Source organism: Toxorhynchites rutilus, chromosome 3, assembly GCF_029784135.1.
Source record: "Toxorhynchites rutilus septentrionalis strain SRP chromosome 3, ASM2978413v1, whole genome shotgun sequence".
Classification (NCBI taxonomy): Eukaryota; Metazoa; Arthropoda; class Insecta; order Diptera; family Culicidae; genus Toxorhynchites; species Toxorhynchites rutilus.
In genome coordinates this window covers 292,366,586-292,388,962 of record NC_073746.1, presented here as the reverse complement: position 1 = coordinate 292,388,962, position 22,377 = coordinate 292,366,586, and the positions used below count along the sequence as shown (strand labels likewise).

General features: G+C 38.8%; 2 protein-coding genes across 2 annotated transcripts in view; one reads left to right on the top strand and one right to left on the bottom strand.

Annotated features, from left to right (window-relative positions):
- The first annotated feature begins 1,765 nt into the window (after nucleotides 1–1,765).
- LOC129779062 (uncharacterized) lies at nucleotides 1,766–3,157 on the top strand. Its single transcript, XM_055786318.1, has 2 exons — nucleotides 1,766–2,401; nucleotides 2,843–3,157. Exons 1-2 carry the CDS (start codon nucleotides 1,858–1,860, stop codon nucleotides 3,046–3,048), a joined length of 750 nt encoding a protein of 249 aa, XP_055642293.1. The 5' UTR covers nucleotides 1,766–1,857; the 3' UTR covers nucleotides 3,049–3,157.
- An 11,651-nt stretch (nucleotides 3,158–14,808) lies between these two features.
- Nucleotides 14,809–22,377, bottom strand: part of LOC129775954 (TATA-binding protein-associated factor 172) — a 45,534-nt gene continuing 37,965 nt past the window's right edge. Inside the window, exons 4-6 of the mRNA XM_055781251.1 lie at nucleotides 15,936–16,076; nucleotides 15,631–15,874; nucleotides 14,809–15,569 (exon numbers count right to left, since the gene is read on the bottom strand). Coding sequence (XP_055637226.1) covers nucleotides 15,096–15,569; nucleotides 15,631–15,874; nucleotides 15,936–16,076 — 859 coding nt within the window. The 3' untranslated portion in view covers nucleotides 14,809–15,095. The remainder of the gene's footprint in view (nucleotides 15,570–15,630; nucleotides 15,875–15,935; nucleotides 16,077–22,377) is intronic.

Below are 22,377 nucleotides of genomic sequence, written 5' to 3'. Positions count from 1 at the left end.
ACACCGAGCGCCACAACAACGTGGCCCGTATTGTTCATCGACAACTGGCGCTCCAATGTGCTCTACTGGAAGACAACGTACCAAACTACCGGTACTTGCCTGCACCTGTCCTGGAAAATGACCGTTTCAAGCTGTACTGGGATCGCACTGTTCTGACCGACCTCTCGATCCACCACAACCGCCCAGATATAATGGTTTACGACAAGAGCGACCGCAAAGTCACCATCATCGATGTCGCTATTCCACTGAACCAGAATCTGGAGGAGACCCACGGTCGCAAAATCTGCAAGTACCGACCATTGGCCGTGGAGCTCAAGGAACTGTGGGGGCTAAGGGAGGTCCCAAGAATTGTTCCAGTCGTTCTCTCTGGAACTGGAATTATCCCGAAGACACTTCTGGAAGCGCTAAAGGTGTTGAACATCGAGAAGGAATTGGCCGGCATCCAAAAGTCGGTCATCAATTCCTCAATTCAATTCCAATTCCGACAATTCCTCGGTCAGGACTAAAACAGCACGAGCATGCAGATACGTGCATTCCGCAGAGCCTAGTTCCCCTTTGGCATTCAGAAGCCCGGGGGCAGGTGAAAATTCTGGCTAGGTTCGCCTAGTTAAGAAGTGAGATAAGTCTGTTAAAAATAAATTAAATTGCACGTATTCTACTGTTGCAGTATCGGCACCATAAACACCATTCACAATTTCAGCGGTCTGGCTTGCATTTACGCCTTTATAAAAGGTGTAAAATGTATCGAATTTTCTCTTTGTTGATCTCCATTGTTAACACTCTGTAACTCCCAACTGAACGGAATGAACAAAAAACAGCAATAGTGTGAAATGTCACTTTTCCAGCGAGCCTAAATTTGAAATTGTATGATATGTCGCGGAATATCGAGATATTGATCACTAAAGCTACCGAGAAAATAATGGATAATTTTGTTCCCCAACCTAATATGATAAAGAATATTCCAAAAAAAAACTAGTAATTTAGACAAAAAAAAATCATCACAAATATCGATAAAATCACGGAAATTCCAAGTTCGATCGAAGTTGATCAGCATGTTAGTTAGCCTTGTAATCCGGAACTGGTGTCAATTGATAATCCGGAATATATCAAATGATGTCTTGAAGCATACGTGGATTTATTTTTCCCCGACCCTATATTCCAAGTGCTTACCATATCCAACAAAATTAAGTGGCGCACTGTCTCGGCCAGTACTTCATAAATAGCAACGGATTATTCAGCCTTTTGTTTAACTACCAAATCTGCCAGTTAAATTATTGTCCAAAAAAGGAAGATAACAACCACAATAATTCCGTTTCGTTCTCCAACTGAACCTGGATACTCCCACCACTCATATGAATAGCTTCCACAGCGCTATTCTGTTATTAGTCACTAGAGCCACACTTTAAAATTGCCATTACCATGATAGTGATATTTGCACAAGTCCTCGACCTAATTCCGCGGTAACACAGAAACACTCGTCTAATTCAGTGTAAAACATTTCCGCAATAAAATAGGCCCTTCCGCCAAAATCGTCATAACGACGATTTTTCGCATGCAATAAAAAAAGTGAAACGGAACAAGCACCATATATGAATCTGTTAAGATTATGATATAGCAAATAGAGTAAGAAAAAATTATAACCCCTAGATAATAGGGGCTCATCCTCAGTGCAATCGTCTCACGTATTGCGAAAAAAATCACAGTGGAAAAACACATATCATAGGAACAAACACCCAAATAATCGTATAAAACCATCCCGCTATCACTGGCGAGGTTATTAGTACCAATTTTACACTGTCCTCGAGAAAACGTGACCGTGGCCCCAAACGAACCTGCTCGAAAAATCATCAGAACAAAATGAAACGAATTTCGATAGCGCTTATCGCAATCATTGCTGGGCTGATCCCGCTGGTAGCAGGTCATGGAATGGTTTTGGATCCTGTTGGGCGTGCTTCCCGCTGGCGCTGTAGCCGTAAGGCGCCAGTCAATTACGACGATAACGGGTTGAACTGCGGTGGATATTCCGTCCAGTGGGATGTGAATAAGGGCAAGTGTGGCCTTTGTGGTGACAGTTATTCTGCTTCTAAACCAAGGACGAACGAGCTGGGTGGAGGCTTCGGCCAGGGCGAGATCGTGCGAAACTTCACCAAGGGAGCAGTAATCCCGGTGACTGTGCGAATAACAGCGAACCACAAGGGATATTTCCTGTTTAATTTGTGCTGTCTGGATAATAAAACAACGGAATCTGAAGCTTGCTTCGATAAGTATCCATTAAACGATTCTGACGGAAACCGGAAGCACTATCTCAACTCGACTTCTTCCGGGTTGTACTACGTGAAATTGCCATTACCCAAGAATCTGGTAAGCGCGCATTGCATTCTGCAATGGACATATGTGACAGGTGAGTAATCGGTTCTTCACTAACGGACTAGCTTGCATGGCGTCGTGTGTTCTTGTTTGTATCTAGGTGATTCAATGTGGATATTCCTTGTGGATATGTTTACAGAGTTGTTCGAGGAATTTAGTGAATGGTTGTTATGTTAACACTCTTTTCGGGTAAAATGTATCATAGAATATGGGCGATTCGATAACACAGGTTTAAGTGATGTAGTCAGTCAGTGGGTGGAGTCATTCTCAGAATGACAATTGAATTGGTGTAAGGTTAGATCATCAACCCTTTGCCTTAGCGGCGGTCAGAAATCAGTCATCGATACAATTCCACTTACTTAAAACCCAAGAGTTGAACTGGTTTCGAACTTAGCGTCCATGAAGCGTGTCATGTTGATAGAAACTCGAGACAAGGAACAACCAATCGATTGACTAATTTGCAACTCCTTTTCAGGTAACAGTTGGGGCTTCTGCGGGGATGGCACGGGCAAGCTAGGCTGCGGTCCACAGGAGAACTTCCGCAGCTGCTCCGACATAGCCATCTACGAACCGAACGATGTTCGACTGACTCGCTCATATGAATACTGTTCGGTAGCCCCGCGAACACAGGATTTGATCTACGATAATATCCCCGAGGAAGAAAATACGCTGGATGAATAGCGTCTTGGAATCGCATTTATATGAACACTGTATAAAGGCGTGAGTGAGTGAAATAACATGTACCTTAAGTTTTATCTATTTTTATCACGAAATAAATATTTGAATAATACCTTCACTGTAACTTATTGAGCCAAAAATAAGTGTTTGTTATCTCATATGACAAAAATTCAATTGAATGGAAATTCGTTTAGTTCCATGGGTAAATAACTAATAGAATAGTTTAAAATGAGTTGACAGAATGATTCGACAACAACCGACCCGTTGCCAACTAAACAACGACCCGGATGTAGTAGCAACCCGCCAAATTATTTCAGGTCAAGCCCATTCTGGGCATTTATCAAAGCACAGCACGTGTTTCCAGAGGCATCCTTCTTTGTGCTGTTCCGATTCCATCGGCTTGTTTATGACAAAATCCTTGGTTTTCGCTACAAGGATGCAAATATTTTTGCTAAGACATGAACATCCTAATAATTTCATCTATGAACGCAAACTCAGATCTACCGGGGCACGAGACGTGGCTAGATAAAATGGTTGACCAGGGAGCTATCTGAAAAATAACGTCAAATCGTCGGGTGTCAATTGGAAGTTGGTCACTGATTCAATCGTTTATCCAACAAAAGTAAATCTCGAAGAACAGCATGGCAAGCGTCTATAATGAAGGAGCGGCTATTAACGAATTTACGTTAAATTTACAACCAGATGACGCAGCGAGTGAAATAATGATGTTTTGTTTTTTTGGTATAAAATTTGTTTAAAGGAACCATGTATTTTTCAACTTGTTTTTGATAGTGCTTTCGAATTTACTTTTTTGACAAATAATATAATATGTAAATGTAAGGAAAAGCTCAAAAACTAAATCACGTATATTCTACCTCCGGGCTTTCCAATGCATTTCTCACATGCAGGAACCATGTATTTTTCAACTTGTTTTTGATTGTGCTTTCGAATTTGCTTTTTTATTCAACCATTGACAGTACTTATACAATTTCCACAACTTAAAGAAGAAATAAACATGTTGTATATGAAATTGCGCAGAATTAGATTTCTTCCAAACTCATCGCAATCAAATAATTACATGACTACAACATTGTAATTTATGGAAAGAACAACAAACTCACATTACAAAATTTAAAACCATCATCACTCTAACCGCAGCGCCGCCTAGGTGTAGATTTGTGACTTTGCCAGACTATTTCGCGGATAATCGGGGTTCTACTATATCTAAAGCCACATTGACACGATTAATAACATTACCTGATTAGTAGACTGATCAGTAACAGGAGAAATCAATAATCACATAATTTGAGATAATCCCATGGAATCCCAGATCAACTACGCTCCGATTCTATTCCGCCGATATTTTCGGCAGAATATGGGAAAGTAAGATCTGATAAAATGTTCTTTACTGACGGAATTCCAGTGCCTGTTTCAAACTCAAAGATCCTTGTTCCGTGTATGTCGCTGAAATGGGTGCGATATACTATGCTCTAGGGATCATTGAAACACTGCCCATCGACCATTATTTTATTTTTTCAGACAGTATCAGCCCAATAGAGGCAATCCACTCAATGAAGGTTGATAAACGCTCCTCTTATTTCCTAACAAGTATAAGAAAACTGTTGCTCTCTAGAGCACTGAGAACAAAAGGCAAACAATCGGATATCCCCGTCCGGGATATCTTAGGTAGCCGTGATCCTGATCTTCTGCTTTATCTATACCTGTTCCTCAGAAACGCCGATGTCAACGTTTTATGATGCTTTCTTCGTTGTGTCCCTGTTTCATATCCCTCCTATCCGACCTATAAACTTTTACTTAGTCGCGGCAATACATACACACACTCTTTACTGATACACGGGCCAAAGGTTGTGCAGTCCACTGATCATTCAACAAGAACCAAAGGTTGTACCGCTCATGGCAACTCTACACGAGCTAATGTTTGTGCCGGCTAGTGACCATTCTATCCTGGATTCCTCGAGTCGAGAAGACGCACCACGCTAGATATGGGGTACAGACTAGGGGGGCGTTGCTGATTAATGGTCAGCTGCATCCCAATAGGAAGTATCCCGTGTCGGGTACACGTACAGAGCATTGGAGACAGCAACATCACAACTATGAAAACACTTGTAATACTAACCTCGAGCCAACCGCGAGCAATCGGTTTCATATTACTAACATAGTTATAAGGCAAAAATTGTCGAAATATTGAACTCCCGGCCCCGTCAGGCTGACGCCATATGAGCCTTAATAAAAATATATATTTCGGATTAAAAAAAAAAATTTGAGTAGTGATGTACCGATATTACAAAATCCAGTTCGCATCACTATTGTCCGTCATTGCAATTTTACACGAACATAATTAGGGAAATTCTAATGAAGTAATGTCATTCATGAGAGTGTAAGGACTGCTCATGTATGTTTTCACATCTTTCGCAGTATCCGGTCGAGCGTTCTCATGCTGCGACGTTATTTTATCGTATCTCTAGTAATATAGCTGCCATTTACCTGTCAGTGCTCGATACAAACGCAACAAATTCCACTGAAGCACTCACAGGGAAGTTTCAGTTGATTTCAACAGATCATACTACAAAACACCGAGATGGTTTCGCCAAACACAGAGTATGATCTTGAAGCCGAAAGTGTGGATCAGTTTTATGGATCAATGTTTTGTAGGGTAACCCTTCTTCATTGCAACTGCCTTCAGCCAAGTATGGAAAAGTTCATTCGCTCATTTCTCCACACCTGATTATAAATCACTCTTGTATCTGCTTGGAATAATCATGGCGAAAAGAATTCAGCAAACAATCATGACATTGCACGATTAATCATTTTTCACTCCCCGATCATCTTCCATCGGGACTGAGAGTGAACATAACAAAACAAAGAGTGGAAAACAACATTCAATGAATGAATACTCCTTTGGAAGGATCACACGAAACAAAATAACGAGTGAGTAAAGAAAATAGACTGAATCTGCTTGTATGTATGATTTTATTTTCCCTTGTACTCTTTTCCTTGTCAGCAATCAAGTGCACATAAATCCACCTTCCCGCTCACCAATAACTTGCGTTAATATGGTCTTTTTCGTTGGCTTAGATCGTTTCACACTAGAAACAAAAAAATATCATTGCAATAGTGCACAGGAAACAACGATTTCAACTATCTACCTATATTTTACTGCCGTGATCGAGGCTCAATGATTGCTGTTTGAGTGAGAAACGAATGATTTTACAGATACACTCGCTGGCACAAGCAAAAGTTTCCAATTTGATTCTATCATCATCTAACGTCATTCCAAGAGGCAAACGAGGGAATGCAAAATTCTCTGAGAATAGATGAGCGGAATCGAGACAGCATTTTTCCGTTCTAATCGAGAATGAACTTTGCGAAGATGATAGGTAAATGTTTTCTGTCTCAAATAAAGTGAAGCATAAACGGAGAATAGAAGGGTGAGTTTCATCTGTGAATGAGTGTTGTTGAACGAATTTCGATGCGAATTTGCCCATACCTGCCTTCAGCCTTTCCAAAAGGCTATCTAAGAGATTTTTGGTATATTCAGGAAAAATATTTATCCATTCCAGGGTGTCGACTCAAAATCCGTAACAAAATCCCTGATATTACCTGGTTTTCCAGTAATTTTTCAGAAAAAAATCCAGATGTGGACTAGTAATTAAATTCCCTACTAGTACTTTAGCTGTAGTTCCTGAAACATTTAGTTAGCCTAATGAATGAATTTAAGCACGTCTGTCGATATCTTCCAATTGTAGAGTAAGCCATCTATCCCCAGTGTCCCCGATCACACAATCCCGAGAGAATTGATGGAACGAACTGAAGAGAGCGAATGAACGAGAGCGCCGAACAGCGCAATCATAACACGAGTGCACAAAGCAGTTAATAAGTAACCAACCTTTGTATCAGGAAGTTCCAATAAATAAACTTCACGTGCGGAAACGCCGTAATTATTCACACACCACCGATTAATCACATAAATTCCTCACCCAGAAGATTCTAAACCAATAAATAAATTATTTGTGATTTTTAATTTTAACATAATTGACTAAGACTGAGAAGTACCGTATGTGATTTAAAAACATGGATTTACTAATACAGCTCAAAATTATCTTGAAATGTTATCTTAAAAACACATTTTCATTTTGAAAAGGATCAATTTCACAATTTTACGATAATATCGAAGAATTTCGAGGATTTCGAACTAATTGAACTAACTAGCTCAACATTTTTATGCTCAAAATTTAATGCTATCCTTCCAATCTGAAGTATAGCATCATAAACTTGTCGAATAGCTCAACCGTTTCCTCCCACATGTTTTCATAGAAACATTCGCTATTAATGGAAAAGCCCTCTCAACGTTTTTTCGGATCATAGTGAGAAAACATATTTTTGTTGTTAGCAATATCGTTTTAGTGATAAGTCTGCTAGAGCTCCACCGATACAACCAAAAACCGTCAAATTTCAAAATAGTCCATGTAAAAAGCTTCTCAAATTGCTTTCCAGCCATTTTTTTATTGGAATCAATGACGGAAAGATCAAGGATACATCAACCCTTCGTAAGCTTTAAAACCAGTGCTTCGCATCCCAGACGAAATTTCAAGAATTATTTCAGTAGTGAATTTTGGCGAGTTTTTATGAATCAATCAATCCTTTGATGAACCATGTAAAATATGCAATCCGAAGCTACCCAAATTTAAGAGTTTTTCTTCTCCATTTTGAAAGACCAGTTGCAATTACCAATTCACGTTGATACCGTTCATCGAGACAAGGAGCAGTTTGTTCAATATATGATTCTCAGGTCTTCTTTCAAAGCTGCAAGTTGATCTCTGATGCTTGAGAACGTCCCAAGAACATTGACGTCATGTAACGATTTAACCTTCTCTTCTTCATCCCAAAAGCTGACATTCAGATCCATCTGCGGCCTCTTTGTAATCTCGTTCAAAGACTAGTCGAAACCAACGACAATGCATAACTTACAAAGTTTCATCGAGCTCAGATTTAGAATTAGGGGCAAAGCCAAATATCATCATAAAGCTCATTTTATCACGACCTAGCTAGACCCTCTTGGGTGTCATGAAACATTCATCTAAATAAAACCATGTCTTATTCAACAGTACAGAGTTGTTTGTGACATATAACTGTTTCAGGACACCACAGGATATCAGCAGCATTGATAGTATGGTTTTTTGAGCATGAATTAATCGATAGTTTTCGAAGAAGAAAAAGGAATTGGTTGAAGCTGAACTGCAGATACAGCTACCAAATGCCAGTAAAAACAGCGCACATGTAAAAGTCGTTTACTGTTGCGCTGTTTGCCCTTCAGAAGAACTAAGTTCACCTACAAAAGCAAACAACATATACAGAAAAACCTACAGAGAGTCAAAATAGTCAAATATATTTTTTTGTACCATTAACTTCTTAATTACGGCAATAATCAAAATTCTGATTGGTGGAAATTCATTTTTTCCAGATTGGCGTCCAAATTCCCTGATTTTCCCTGACATTGTTTGAATTCGCTGATAATCTCTGATTTTCAAGGTTTTTCAAGGTAGTCGACACCCTGCATTCATCCATCAAGTGGTTTTCGAGACATATACAACGATGGTTTCAAGCTTTTCTGCCCAGATACTTCCATAGTTTTTCAATGGGATTGATGTCGGGAGATTGTTGTGGAGTATCGATAACTTTTGAGCAATTATAATGTAGCTATATGTGAACTTTGTGTGCCTTGTTTGAAGCGAATGAACTGAAAATTTCAAAGCCTCTTTAAGCCAAAAAAAAGAATAAGATTTGCCTTGTTCGTTGGGTAATTGTGTTGGTAAAACTTGAATACTCCATTCAATTAAATTTTGTTGACACTTTGCTTCATATTTTCCTACTGGATGTTCAAGTAAACATTCCAATACACCATCGATGAAAACCAAATTGCCAATACATGCACCCTAGAGTGCCAATGGATGTATTGGAAAAAAGTGATCTTCGAATTTTCAAACGGGACTTTTTTTTAAATGTTGATTCCCACGAAAAAGTCTTCTTCTTCTTGAATGACGTTAACGTTCCCTGTGGAACTTTTGCCGTCTCAACGTATACATTAACTAGCGTCATTTATTAATACTTAGTTGAGATTTCTTAAGCCAAATAACACGCCTTGAATGTATTCCGAGGGGTAAGCTCTAGAATACGCGTGACCACAGTGCAGGTCGAAGGAATTTCTTTGACGAAAAATCCCCCGGCCAGAACGGGAATCGAACCCGAACACCCGGCGTGATAATGTGAGACGCTAACCACTTGCCCACGAAAAAGTTTGAGTTTTTTGAAAACCGAAAAATCAAACATAAAATCGGGGTTTTCAAAAAAAAAATTTTCAACTCTCTGGGATTTTTCTGTCATTGTTTCAGAATACGAGGCAAAACGTATGTGTTATATGAAAAAAACCTCGTATTTTCTTATTTTTTCAATAGGGTGCCCATTTCCATTTTAGGGTAGTCCGAAATCGACTACTTCCCTTGTTTTCCAAAAATGCCTTTTTTCAAAAATTCATATCTTTTGATCTACAGAACCGATTTACATGGTCGATATATCAAATCAAAACTAATTAGTTAGTCTTTCTTTGAAAAATGTTACACTTGCAAAAAATTCAGGTTTTGATTTTACCTTTATTGATTATATTTGTTTTTTATAGTTTTGATGGTATGGGGACCAATGGCTTGAAAGCTGAGGATTTTTTACATAATATACCCAAAATTCAGGAAGGCGTTATTTTTTGTTCGTAAGTCATGATTTTTCAAAGTTAACCGATGGTACAAAAAATCATTTTTCCCTTTTTCAAAAATGACTTTCTTCTAGTTGCATAGATGTAGCATAGTCACATAGGAATATTGAACGAAAACTGAAAACATGTTAACTTTGGAAAATCATAACTCAAAAACGATAAAAGATACCTCTCTGATATTCAGATATGTTATGTGAAAAAAAACTCAGCTTTCAAGAAAAAATATAAAAAAACATGGTTTCCTTGGTCCCGAAACCATGTGAACTATGTAAAAAAATAAAACCAATAATTACGAAAACAAAATTCTATTTTTTCTCATGTGTAATATTTTTCTAAACAAGAATAGCTCATTGGCTTTAATTTGAAATGTCGAATCATTGTCACGGACAGTTGCGTGTAAAAATAAACTCCGTGAAGTGAAAGAGTTCATTCCCGTTTACAAGAGACATGTCAGTTGCATAATTCCGGGCGTTTGAACGTTATGTCTGTTGCATAATTTCGGATGTTTGAACGTTATGTAGGTAAAATTAATAAGTGTATGAGATAATATTCCATTTAATTGAACGTATGTTTTAGAATGACAAGTTTGCGAGTATACCTCGATGGTTCGGTATTTCAATGCCAACTATTCGGACTCATTCCATGAATCATTTGCTTGGTGCGTTAGTTTGCTGATTCAAACGCTGGTTCAAAGATGAGGAAGAATACTTGGTTGCTCTTGAATGATGTAGTTGTTGAACTTATGGGAATATAATTTAATTTTCTCTTTCTATAAATTACTCTAGAGATAAAGCATGACTATCATGACTATATTAACAATCGATATCCCGCATACTCTTGTACTCAGCTCTGTCTCACACGTTTGAATAGTGAGAAGTATTCAGTTTAGGTCAATGTTAAAATAATTTTTTAAGAACCGTTTCTACTATTTTAATGAATAATAATATCTTCTATATCTCAAAATAAACCCGAATTTATCCATCTCATGATCAGTATAATCTGAGCTTCTCCCATATGGGATTCTGAAGTTTAATCCTCTTATCCTTCCCAATCTCGTTTAATTTGATATACGGGACGTGAGGTTTGATATAATTATTTAAACGTGAACTGATCAGTAGCGTCGGTCAGAAGCATAAACACCTGATGAGTTTCAAGGAATTCGCCAAAAGCAGAAAATGATTCAGATTTTCTATAGACGGATATCAAAATTATGGAAAAAGAACTAGAGAATCATTTGAAAATTATTAATTTAAAAGCTTTGCAATGATAGATTCATTTTTTCCTTATTTGAAACTTAAATATTCTTTCATTCAAAGTATGTCTTGAAAACAATATCGTTGAAAATATCCATTACGTAAAAACAAAAGATCAATGGCCTTATTCGAGGTAACTATCGTTCTGATTCGGGTCTTGTCCACCAATTGCGAATGTTAGAATTACAAGAACCAGCTCTACAATGTTGGGAAAACATTACAGTTATTTTATATTCAAAATATCAACAAATCAATATTATACATAATCAATCATAATGATCGTTTTGGGCCATTGGCCTCCATTGCCCTGTAAAATGGCACTCTCTGTTAGTCTAAACTGACCAGACGCCCCGCGTTACGCGGGACAGTCCCGCATTTCAACAAAATGTCCCGCGAAACGTCCCGCATTTGGCAAAAGAAACGAAAATGTCCCGCGATATCAGTATATTCCAATATCACAATTTGATCATGTTGATTTTCTTAAATGGATGAACCTCAAAAAAAACTTTTATTTGGCAGACTGTGCAAGAGCGCTTCGAATGCATCCAATGATTAATACGTTGAGCTGGTTTCATCGCACCGACATTGGGCTTTTTGTTTAGAGATTATCAACTGGAAGCGACAGCAACAAAATTGGAAAATGATTTTTATAAAAGTATCCTATTGATCCGCAGGGACCAACGTGCGTCAGACGAAAAGTTCATCTTTGGTCTCCTAGCTCGGTCAGGGCTTAACGTTCTAAATAAGCCGGAAGAACTAGTGTATACACGACAGGAAGAGGCAGAGTTGTTTGGTGAAGTATCGTAAATGAAGCGCTGGGCGGTCTTACGGAAGTTGGCCGGAACCTGAACCATGGCCGATGAAAAGATGTATATCGGCGTGTTATTTTACCTTTTCGTGGCTTTGGCGGTCGTCTGTCTCTCTATTTTGGCCATTCGCCCAAAAGTTTTCTATCGGGCGCAGCTGGAAAATGTCGGGAAGGTTGGCGGTCTTCGCGGCAATGTTTATCTCCAGCCGATTCATCCTCCAGTGATCTTTTGCAAAATGGGCTGATCCAAGGTTCGGCATAAAGATCACATCACCTTCCCAACTTCGGCAAGCTTCTTCTTCTTCAATGGCACTAACGTTCCTAGAGGAACTTCGCCGTCTCAACGTAGTATTACTTGCGTCATTTTTATTAGTACTTAGTTGAGATTTCTATGCCAAATAACACGCCTTGAATGCATTCTGAGTGGCAAGCTCTAGAATACGCGTGATCACAGTGCAAGTCGGAGGAAATTTCTTTGACGAAAAATTCCCCCTACCAGAACGGGAATCGAACCCGAACACCCGGCATGTTAGTTATGACGCTAACCACTCGGCCACGGGAGCACGAACTTCGGCAAGCACTTCGTACTATATATCTCCCCGTTCACCATATGACTCGAAAGAAGAGCGGCTTGGACATTCCCTTCACGTCTGTCAGAGAAGGACCTTCTTCGAGAAGTTGATGTGAATGATATATTCGACGTCATCGCTTACCTGGGGAACGTAAAGTACCCGGTCCCCTGCCATTCGTTGAATTCTAGCATCAAGTACGTCTCGTCTTTCATTATGAGTACAAAAAGAAGTTTTTCAATTCTTTCGCCGGCACCTCAAGCTACTCCTTCTGGGTGATTGCCTGCTGCTCAGATACGGCCGGTCTCGTCTGACGCTTCCGCATAAAGATGTCCATTAGGCCAGATTATTTTCCACCGTTTGGCCGATTGCTTCGTTCTCCCTGCTTAAGGAGCGGCTAAGAGATGATATTGTAAATACCAGATCGGCTATATCTGGCGGACACAAAGTGCCTCATAATGTCCAACTCCTTCGCTGTGAGGTGGAGCTTACGATATGGAAAAATCATCAAGTTGCTTGACAGAGCTGCAGCTGTGAATCAACAGCCTTGAATCATTTTTTTTTGTAGACTTAATAAACGTAAGATTTAAAGAAAATTTGTTCCTATAAATTATCTTTCATCGCCATCCGAAATTAGTCCATTTTTTAAATGCATACGTTAACACTAAAATCGATGAAAAATGAATTGGAATTTTCGAGCATTCCATTCGGTAATTTGAAGAAAATTGTAAAATTTGGATCGTGCTTGCCAGGCGTAAATGCTCTGATTGAGCGAGTGATTTTCGGGCGTAAACAAAATCTAAACCACCGAAAAATCACAACTGAGTACCGATTCTCAGAAAGAAATAATACTGATCAGTTTAGACTCGCTAAACTATAGTTTATGTTCACATAACGTATATACACAACGTTTTGTTTTTTGTGTCCCGCGTTAGACCTCTGACCATCTGGTCACTTTATGTTAGTCTAATCCTTAAAATAGAAACAAAAAATTTCTATTCATTTAGAACAATCGAAATTAGACCTTTCGTTATGTTTCAATCGATCTGCGGGAGCTACATTTCTAGTCCTCAATTACATCCCATAGCGCATTTATCGAATCCAAATAAACAAATTTACGTCCTCTGGATACGTCAGGATTTTTGTTCTAAAAATGCCACCAAGCGGGTAAATTGCTGTTTGTTTATCTTTCCTTTCATAAAAAGCAAGACAAGATTCAAAATGGTAGAAAAAAAGCTAAATAAATCCGAAATTAAACTTGCTCCATTCCGCGTGACTAGCTTTCACCATCTAAAACACAAGTGACAAATATACTTGTTTTTCCCCGTGACGTGACAGTATCGTGATATTCATAATAACACCGACTTCATTAAAGTTGTCACGGCGGATGAACTCTCCCGGATTCTACACAAACGGTGGCAGCCGTAATAACGTTGTACACAATTCTCTTCGTTTTCACCGTGAAGTGACGTTCGTGATCAGGCCCTCTGTCTGTCTTTCTAATTTTTATGGACTCGGAGGTTTTAGCGGACAAGAAATGTTCTTATTGTGGTACGACACTCCTCCCCTCTCTTTAAGAGGAGACTGTCATACAAATGAAACACAAATTTCTGCATATTCCGAGAACTAATAAAGCAAAGAGGTAAGCACAAACATCGAGGAAGCAATCGTCATATATGAGATGTCAAAATTTTATTATATTCTCTGTATCAAATAGATATTCCATGTAAGAGCGAAACATGTTATTTGCAAGTGATTGAAAAATCTTGAACGAGAATTGTGTCTGAAAATAAGTTGATATTACAATGACGAGTTTTGGTAGAACTGCTAGGTAATTTATAGTAAAAGGAAATTGAAAAGGGTCAATTAGAAGGTCAATCAATCAAAAGTTCTGCGATTGGACCAATGAATGTTCGCTTAACAAGAAAACGTGAATGTTTGAAGGGATTGATAACGAAAAAAAAATTTTGGACGGAACGTAGTTTGTTTGTGTTGTTTAGAGGCGAATGAACTGCAAAGTTAAAAGCATCTTAAAAACAAAGAAGAAGAAGAAGTTTGTGTTGGAAGTTATAGATGTTATACTAAGCGACGACTAACTGTGGCGACGTTACTGTAGTTTTGATTGCCGTGACGATGACTTTTGTCTGCGCTGCTCAAAAGAAATATGCTAAATTTAAGTTGGCCGAATTTTAATCGTTTCACTTCTTTGCTACATTGCTGTTATTATTGATGAGGTAGCAGAATACGGGCCATCTACATAAATCATGAGTCACAATATAGCTGCGAGAACTCTGGAAAAAACATTGTGTAGTATGGACGATGTCATCTAAAGAAAAAAAACATCTGCGATTTGTCTGGAAAAATGATCTCTAAACTATATTTTGATGATCATTACGTAATTCAGGTGTATCGCGTATACAGTTACAAAATAATTTATATTAAACCGAAATAAAAAGATTTCTATTCATCAGAGCTGAAAAATGAAAAAGGAAAGCATAAAGAAAAAAATCGTCTACGATTGGGACAAGATTAATCAGGTATGGTACAGCGCTACTTAATACTATCTTCAGTAAAAACAGAGCTTCAACGCTCCAATTCCATTTGCCTAGCGCCTAAAAACAAACCGGACAATCGGACTAGTTTTTCTTCAGCCCTGCCAAAAATTGAGACAGATCGTACTCTTCGTGGTACTGTGTATCGTCCCACAGTTCCGGCAAATTTTCCAACACATTCTTCATCGTACCTGAAGCCCCGTTGGCACCATTCGAATGTCCCTCCGTGGCGGCAGAACTAGGGCCAGCTCCCTTCTCGGCTCTCTTAATGCCGTCATTTAGTGCGAACAGATCCAGCAGCTGATCCGTTCCCATCGTTTCCATTGAGGCATTTTCATCGCTCACCACGGTATTAGCCGTGAGAAGTTTGAACTTTTGTAGTCCCATAATTTTCTCCTCCAAAGATTTTCGTGTTATCAAACGATACACGTTTACCACCTTCTTCTGGCCTATCCTGTGAGCTCGATCCATCGCCTGCAGATCCTTCATTGGGTTCCAGTCGTGCTCCACAAATATAACTGTATCCGCTCCGGTCAAGTTCAAACCTAGTCCACCGACCTGATTGGGAGAAGAATCATTGTAATGTTGGAAATTGCGATCTTGGAGATAAAAATATTACCTGGGTGGTTAGCAGCAAAACATCAATGCTAGGATCACCGTTGAATTTGGTTACGATTTGATGGCGAGAACTGGGCGGAACACTTCCATCCAGCCTAAGATAGGACACAGCTGGTAGATGCTTTTTCAGCAAATCATTTTCGATAATATCCAACATTGCCTTCAACTGGCAGAAGATCAACGCCCGATGTTGATTCACCGACATGTCACAGTTTGTACCGATGCCGCAATCCAGCAGCAATTGTCTGTTGAAAAAAGGGGGATATAAGGCTGATAGTATAAAACAGTGGATACGAACGCTCTTACTTCAACGCAGGTAGTTTTGCCGAATGCTCGATATCGTTCAGTGAGGTCCCATTGCGCGTGAATTCTGACACGATGGTTTGATACTCTGGATGGGATGGCTGGAGCACTAGCTTCGGATGGTTGCAGACGTTTTGGAGGTATCTGGAATCATTTATGGAAAATTATACATCCTGATATTGTACATTTTTTAAGCTCAAGGCTTGAAACATTCAGAATCCGGAATCACTGTTCATTTTATAACAGTGGTCGTAGTAGGCGTATCTGGAATCTTCTGGAAGCAAATTGTTTGGAAAGCTTTATCACATTGATTCATTTTGTTTTGAAAAATTTGTGCAGGATGGAAGCCGCAACTCTAACCAAAGTACCATCCGGAGAATTCGTATGTGAGAAGGTTATCATAATTTCCGTGCCTATAAGCAAGCAAACAGTACACTGAGGCAAAATCTGGTGACTAAAAGACGCGCTCGAATTGCAAAGTGTTGATGATGTACAAAGGATGCATGCTAATGGATGACAAAACGTACGTGTAGATTAATTTTGGACTGCTTCCGGGCCTAGAAGGTCAATGCCATGCCATAGAAAATGTCCCCAGCAAATTTTCGTTCGTTTTCGCTGATAAATTTGTCAGGAAGATTTTGATTTGGCAAGGGCAGTTGTGGACGGAAAACCAAGGATCTCGTCACCAACATGACAATGGACTCAACATTGTAGAAACATGCCAACCCGTCCTACTGTTACACGAGATGACCAGCCCTTCAGACACGACTATTGCCTTGAGTGATTATAATTTACCCAATTTGGCATGGAATTTCAATGAAGATGTACAAGAATTTTTGCCGCTCAATGCCCATTTAGAAGTTGCTCTGGTCAAGTTTATGCTGTCTACAGGACTCGGACAAAGCAACGATATTGCCAACGTGAATTGCTTCTTGACCTGATGCTCGTCAGTGATCCGCACTCCAGTCAGCTGTTCGAGCCGCCTTTTGCTATTCTGAGAGGGGATCGTCTCCATAAACCCTTCGTACTGAAAGTGGTCATCATACATGTCGTGAGTATGACTTTGCACGGTGTGATTTTGAAGCTACTAACTCGAGAATAGTGGCATTGGATGGGGAACGATTACTGAACCTTCCTGCCATGACGTTGTCTTATCTGTTTTTGATGACAATATTTATAAAATAATCCATGATATGGTTTTAGTAAAGAATCGTAAGGCTTCTATGAACTTCCAACAATGGTAGAATCCGCAATTACATAACCTGCGAAACCGTCTGCGTAAGAGACGCAAAGTTGCTTTCTTTCTAGGACTGCAGAAAAGAAGTATGATGTGCAGTTTGTCGAAGCCGAGAACAGCAGTCTGCATGGATTTCGCTTTACTATCGTAATCTCACAAAGTGACGCAAGCGCCAAAATTGACATTTTACTTTTTTATGTTGTAGATCGAAAAATAATACCAAATCCGTTCAAACGACTGCGAAGTTTTACAGAAATGTGAAAAAATGATCCCGTAAAAGCTTGAAAACGGAGTGGCGTAAGCGCCATTTTCACTGTGATGTGGCGCAAGTGCCATTTCCCTTATGATTGTGACGTAATTTGGTTGTAATACGATGTGATTTTTTATCTGTTCTGCTAACATAGAATGAACGAGCAGGGACAGCAAACTTCAAGTAACATCTTTCGTAACGGACGTTTAGCATAATGAGAGTCACCTACCTTATTTCTTGTAAAAAAAACATTTTTCCGAAAAGCTCGTCATGCCAAATATTTAAATCAAAGACAGTCGATCCTCATGCAGTGCTACATTTATTATAGCAATTTTACTACAAATCATGTACTTAGAAGCTCTGTTTAAAAGTCCCGTCAAATATTTAAATTCATAAATTTAAACTCATCTTAAAAGAAAAAAAAATATCCTAGATTGAAGTGTATTGCTGTTATCACATATTGCGCATAACGATTGTGACTATATAGTTAAAACTCATCAATTTAATTGTTGAATACAAGGTTTACCCAATAGTGTCTTCTATCTTCAGGAATCAAGGAACAAAGCTTTCGGATGAATTGAAGCTGAGTGTTGATTGAAGGGTAACTGTCGGATTTGGTGAACAGCTGCACTCTTCTAAATTCTTCATCGAAACACATCTTATAACAAAACTCAAAACATCCTCGCGTAAACTGTATCTGTTTTACATCAGATAATTTCGGACGGAATTTTTAAATTTTTTTGTTTTCAATCGCATTTTGGATTGGAAAAAAACGATGCTGTCCAAAATTGTTATTGCGTCATTTTGCGAGATTACGGCAGTTTAGGAAGTACATTGATCGGCCTCAGACTGGCATTAGAGAAAATCCATAATCTTTATGGTCATTTGGGAACGCTAGAAAAAAATTACCTGGACTCTACTAGACTACACTCTGTCTAACTTCTATAAAACCACCTTGATTCTATTTCGTTGCAACAGAAACAGTTGGAATTTCAACAAGATACATTCATACATTGTTGAATGCTTAGAATAAAGTATATTTAACGTCAATTTCATCCAAAAAATTTGTTTATTTTTTTATTGTGCTTAAATATGATAATTTCAGCTGTCCAGTTTATATAAGACCATTTCAAAATTCATAGATATTATCAATGAAAAACTCAAAGCGATCGGCTAATTTACATGTCAATAATTGGCAACCTTGCCATTTCGACTAAAAACATGGAAAAATCCGTGTTGAAATACTATTTACTAAATGCTGCTGAACGATATTCTCGATATTTTTTTTCCATGTTTCCGAAATTACGACCTTGAGCTCTTCAATCGTGGTGTACCGTTTTCCCTCAGTGTAGATTCTGCGTACAAGATCCCCCCCTAAGACTTTCAACAGGATTCAAGTATGGAGAGCGAGCCGGCCTATCCAAAAAAAAAAAGTTTTTGGTTCTTAATCCATTGCTTAGTTTCCTTGCTGATATGAATATGATATGATATGTGAATTTTTTGTGACGATATCCACGCAAAAACGGTAGGAGAGAGTATTCCAGAACATGTATGTAATTCTTGAATGATGTGAAAGCTATTTTGAGCTTTCCGGTTGCACAGAATCCCGGCCAAACCATGCACGAGCCTCCACCAAAACTCCTGGTTTAAAAATACTGTTCCTTCTTCCGTAAATCACGCCAGTACCCGTTGAAACCATCAGGATCATCCTAATTGAACTTTTTTTCGTTAGTGAAGATAACCTATACATTGAAGAACTTTTCGTTATGGTATATAGCAAAATGTATTCTTCTGGAAACATTCTTTGTCACAATATACCATGCCCCACTGTCGGTTCATGTGAACTTTGGCAAAACTCAGACGTCTTCCGATGTGAGATGATGTAAAATGAGGAGCTTTAACCTTTTAAACCCTTTTTATTTGAGAATTTTTTAGCAAAACTCGACGAATTATCACCCGAGTAACATTTAAATTGAAATATTGCTTTATTTGCATAAGCGATTTTGAGGTATCCGAAGCTGTTCTAACTATTTCCCGCTTATTCCGATCAGAGAACTTCGATTTACGTGGAGCTCTCTCCTTCTTACCGTATCATTGAGGATTCGTCAAATAATTGTGCACTACTTGATGGGATCGTTCAATCCGACGAGAAATTTCTTTCTTTTTCTTGGTGAAATGCATCGATTTGTCTTTCATCTCTCTCCGAGAGCCTTTTTCCCTTTGGCATTTTCCAGATTTATTGATCAAAAGATCTAAAACAACGGAAAATGTAACTGGTCTTATAGAAACTTGACACTTGAAAATACAAAACCTTTGGTTTACGCTCAGCGCTTGCACACACAAATATGAAAATGTATGGTAGTCACCAATACCTACAAACTAGAATATAAATTGTAGCAGTGTTTGTTTATGATGACACAAATCAGCAAAATTATACCCTGGTCTTATAGAAGTTGGATAGAGTGTAGCTATACACAAACGGGTGCCTGCGAACCTATTAGGTATTAGGAACCTATTTGACACAGGGCTAATCTTTCAGTAATAGTGCCAAATCAGGAAACAGAACATGTTCTTATGAAATAGAAAAGACAAATGCAGAGTTTTTCCTACGGACAATGTAGATAGAGAAAATATTGTAGAATAAGCTCGCCCGTTTTCAATTTATTGAACTCAAACAAGCTATTTTCAATTTCACGGAAACCACAATTTATCAGTATTCCTGCTGGCGACCAGACGGTAATGTGGTTTTCCAAATGGCCTTTCCCTATGTCGACTGGTTAGTTTAATATTCCAAATTTGCAACAGTGTTCATCAGTGCTGATGTCAGACACAACTGTTTTGTTCGATACAAGGGTAGAATGAAAGAAAGATATCGCACACAGTAGTGCAATTTTGTTCGGTGGAAACATCCCGTCGATATTGATGCCGTCTGGTGGAGAGTGTTGTTTTGCACCACTCTCTGTTTCTCTACTAGGGAATATGTTTGAAATTTAAAAACGAGTTACGAAAGATATGTTTGGGGCGCAAGGATTTTGGCGTTAATACCTCTTCACCCGCTGAAAGAAGTGGCTTGACAATCACTTTCGAAAGATGAAAGCTGTGATGTGATGTTACTTATTAAACAACAACTTTTTTTCATAGCTCAAAAACTGCTTTTGAAACAAATTATTGAAATCACAAATATCTATAAATATTGGTGAAATCACAAAAAAACTATTAAGATCCATGAAGGTTCATCAGTTATGATAGGTTAGTGGTTGAAGCATGTCGTCGGATGACTGCTAAAGCACTATAAATATTGTGCTCGCCCTGGACGAACTAAGTTTCTACTTTGTTTTCGTGTTGAACAAACGTTTTTCGACTCAGAATATGCACACAGTAAGCATAGTACAGACCTTGCACTAACGTCCAGAATCAAGGCAGAAGTAAAATATTAAAAAGAACATACCGCGTCAGTTCTCATTAGGAATTGTATTACCGTCCTAAAATTCAAGAACCGGTTATTCGATGATAATAATTTCGTTACCGGTAAAACCGGTGAATTGCCGGTAAAAAAAAATTTACCATTTTCTAAAAGAAACGGCTGTTTTGCTAAACTGGAATGCTTAAAGCTTCTGGTAGAAAAATGTGGCAGAAAACTTTGATTGCGTTTTCCTCAGTTGCTGGTTTTGGAACATGGGACATCTATGCGTAGAACGACAGTAATCTAGATCGAAACTCATTACCAAAATTTCTAGAAGAAGGAAAACGCATGTTCAGAGTCCGTGTTGGGTGTACTGTACGGAGAGCATCGAATACCATTATCATGTATTCGCCTCTGAAGCCCTCTGTACGAAAACTCTCGTCTGAGGGTTTTCATCAATCCGTTCATGGACGTTGAGCTTGGGCTGGAAGTTGATACTTTTGAGCAATCGTCGTTCATGTTTTTCCTTGATGCTCAACTGTTCTGCATCGTCCAGTGCATTTTTTCCGTCCTGTTGTCCAGCTGCTGAATCAATACCACGAAGCTTATCCTGTGTTTCGTTTTGTAATTGGTGTAATGATAATAATGATGGTGATGTTTCGAATTATAGAGGCTTTCTCAGACTCCCACACTTTCGCAGTTCATTCGTCTATAGTCACAAAAAAGGTCGATTCGAAAAACTAAACTAAACACTCGGCCTTAAGAAAGACCATTTGGAAAGCCTAGTTGCCTCTGGCATGTGATCGCTCGTTTCCGGCTTGAAAGTGGCGTCAAAATACAGCGCATTTCAAGCCGGACGAAGGACGAAGAAGGTATTTTTCAGCGGTGATAGCTGCGTTTTTCGGTGGGAAACTCAGAGTTCAAGTATGGTCGATGCCGACGCCGTCACTTCACCACACACCCGAATCGATCCGGTTTTTCTGTTGCCGTTCTGTGCTTTGGAAGGTACTGAAAAGCTACTTAGATATTCAGTAAGCTCAGTGTAACAGTGGCGCTCTGAGTAGCGAGCAATAAACGGTAAATTTTAAATCTAGGAGTTTATTTGAAAATCTGTTCGAATTGACGTTTCATTGCTTCTCGAAACATTCACGTTCCTCATTTAGTGAAACCATTCATTCATCGATTATTGTCAGTGCTACCAAATGTTTGTATAATAGAGTTTCATTCTTCAGTTCCTGTTTGTTTGTTTTTTCATAATTTCGTAGCCCTACGTTAACAATGCGGTCGTGACTTGGAAACCAAATTTTTTTAATTATTTTTTAACGACCCACGACGACATGACTAACACGTGTTTGTGGCCCCTCTGAAAAAAGGTTGAGTACCACTGCGCTAGACGTAGCTTATGGCAGCCAAAACTCCATCACTAGCGACAATTCTACGAATATCTTTTCTAAATTCCTCTGTAGTGTTTTCGAGCATACTGAGATTCCTCCGTCGCAGCTGTATATTGATCAACTTCCAAGCAATAATATTCGCATGCAGCAGCCTTTTAACC

Excerpts from the sequence above, each read along its gene's own strand:
- LOC129779062 (XM_055786318.1), top strand. The coding sequence starts at position 1,858 with ATGAAACGAATTTCGATAGCGCTTATCGCAATCATTGCTGGGCTGATC. Across the intron at positions 2,402-2,842 it reads GCAATGGACATATGTGACAG|GTAACAGTTGGGGCTTCTGC; the intron begins GTGAGTAATCGG and ends ACTCCTTTTCAG.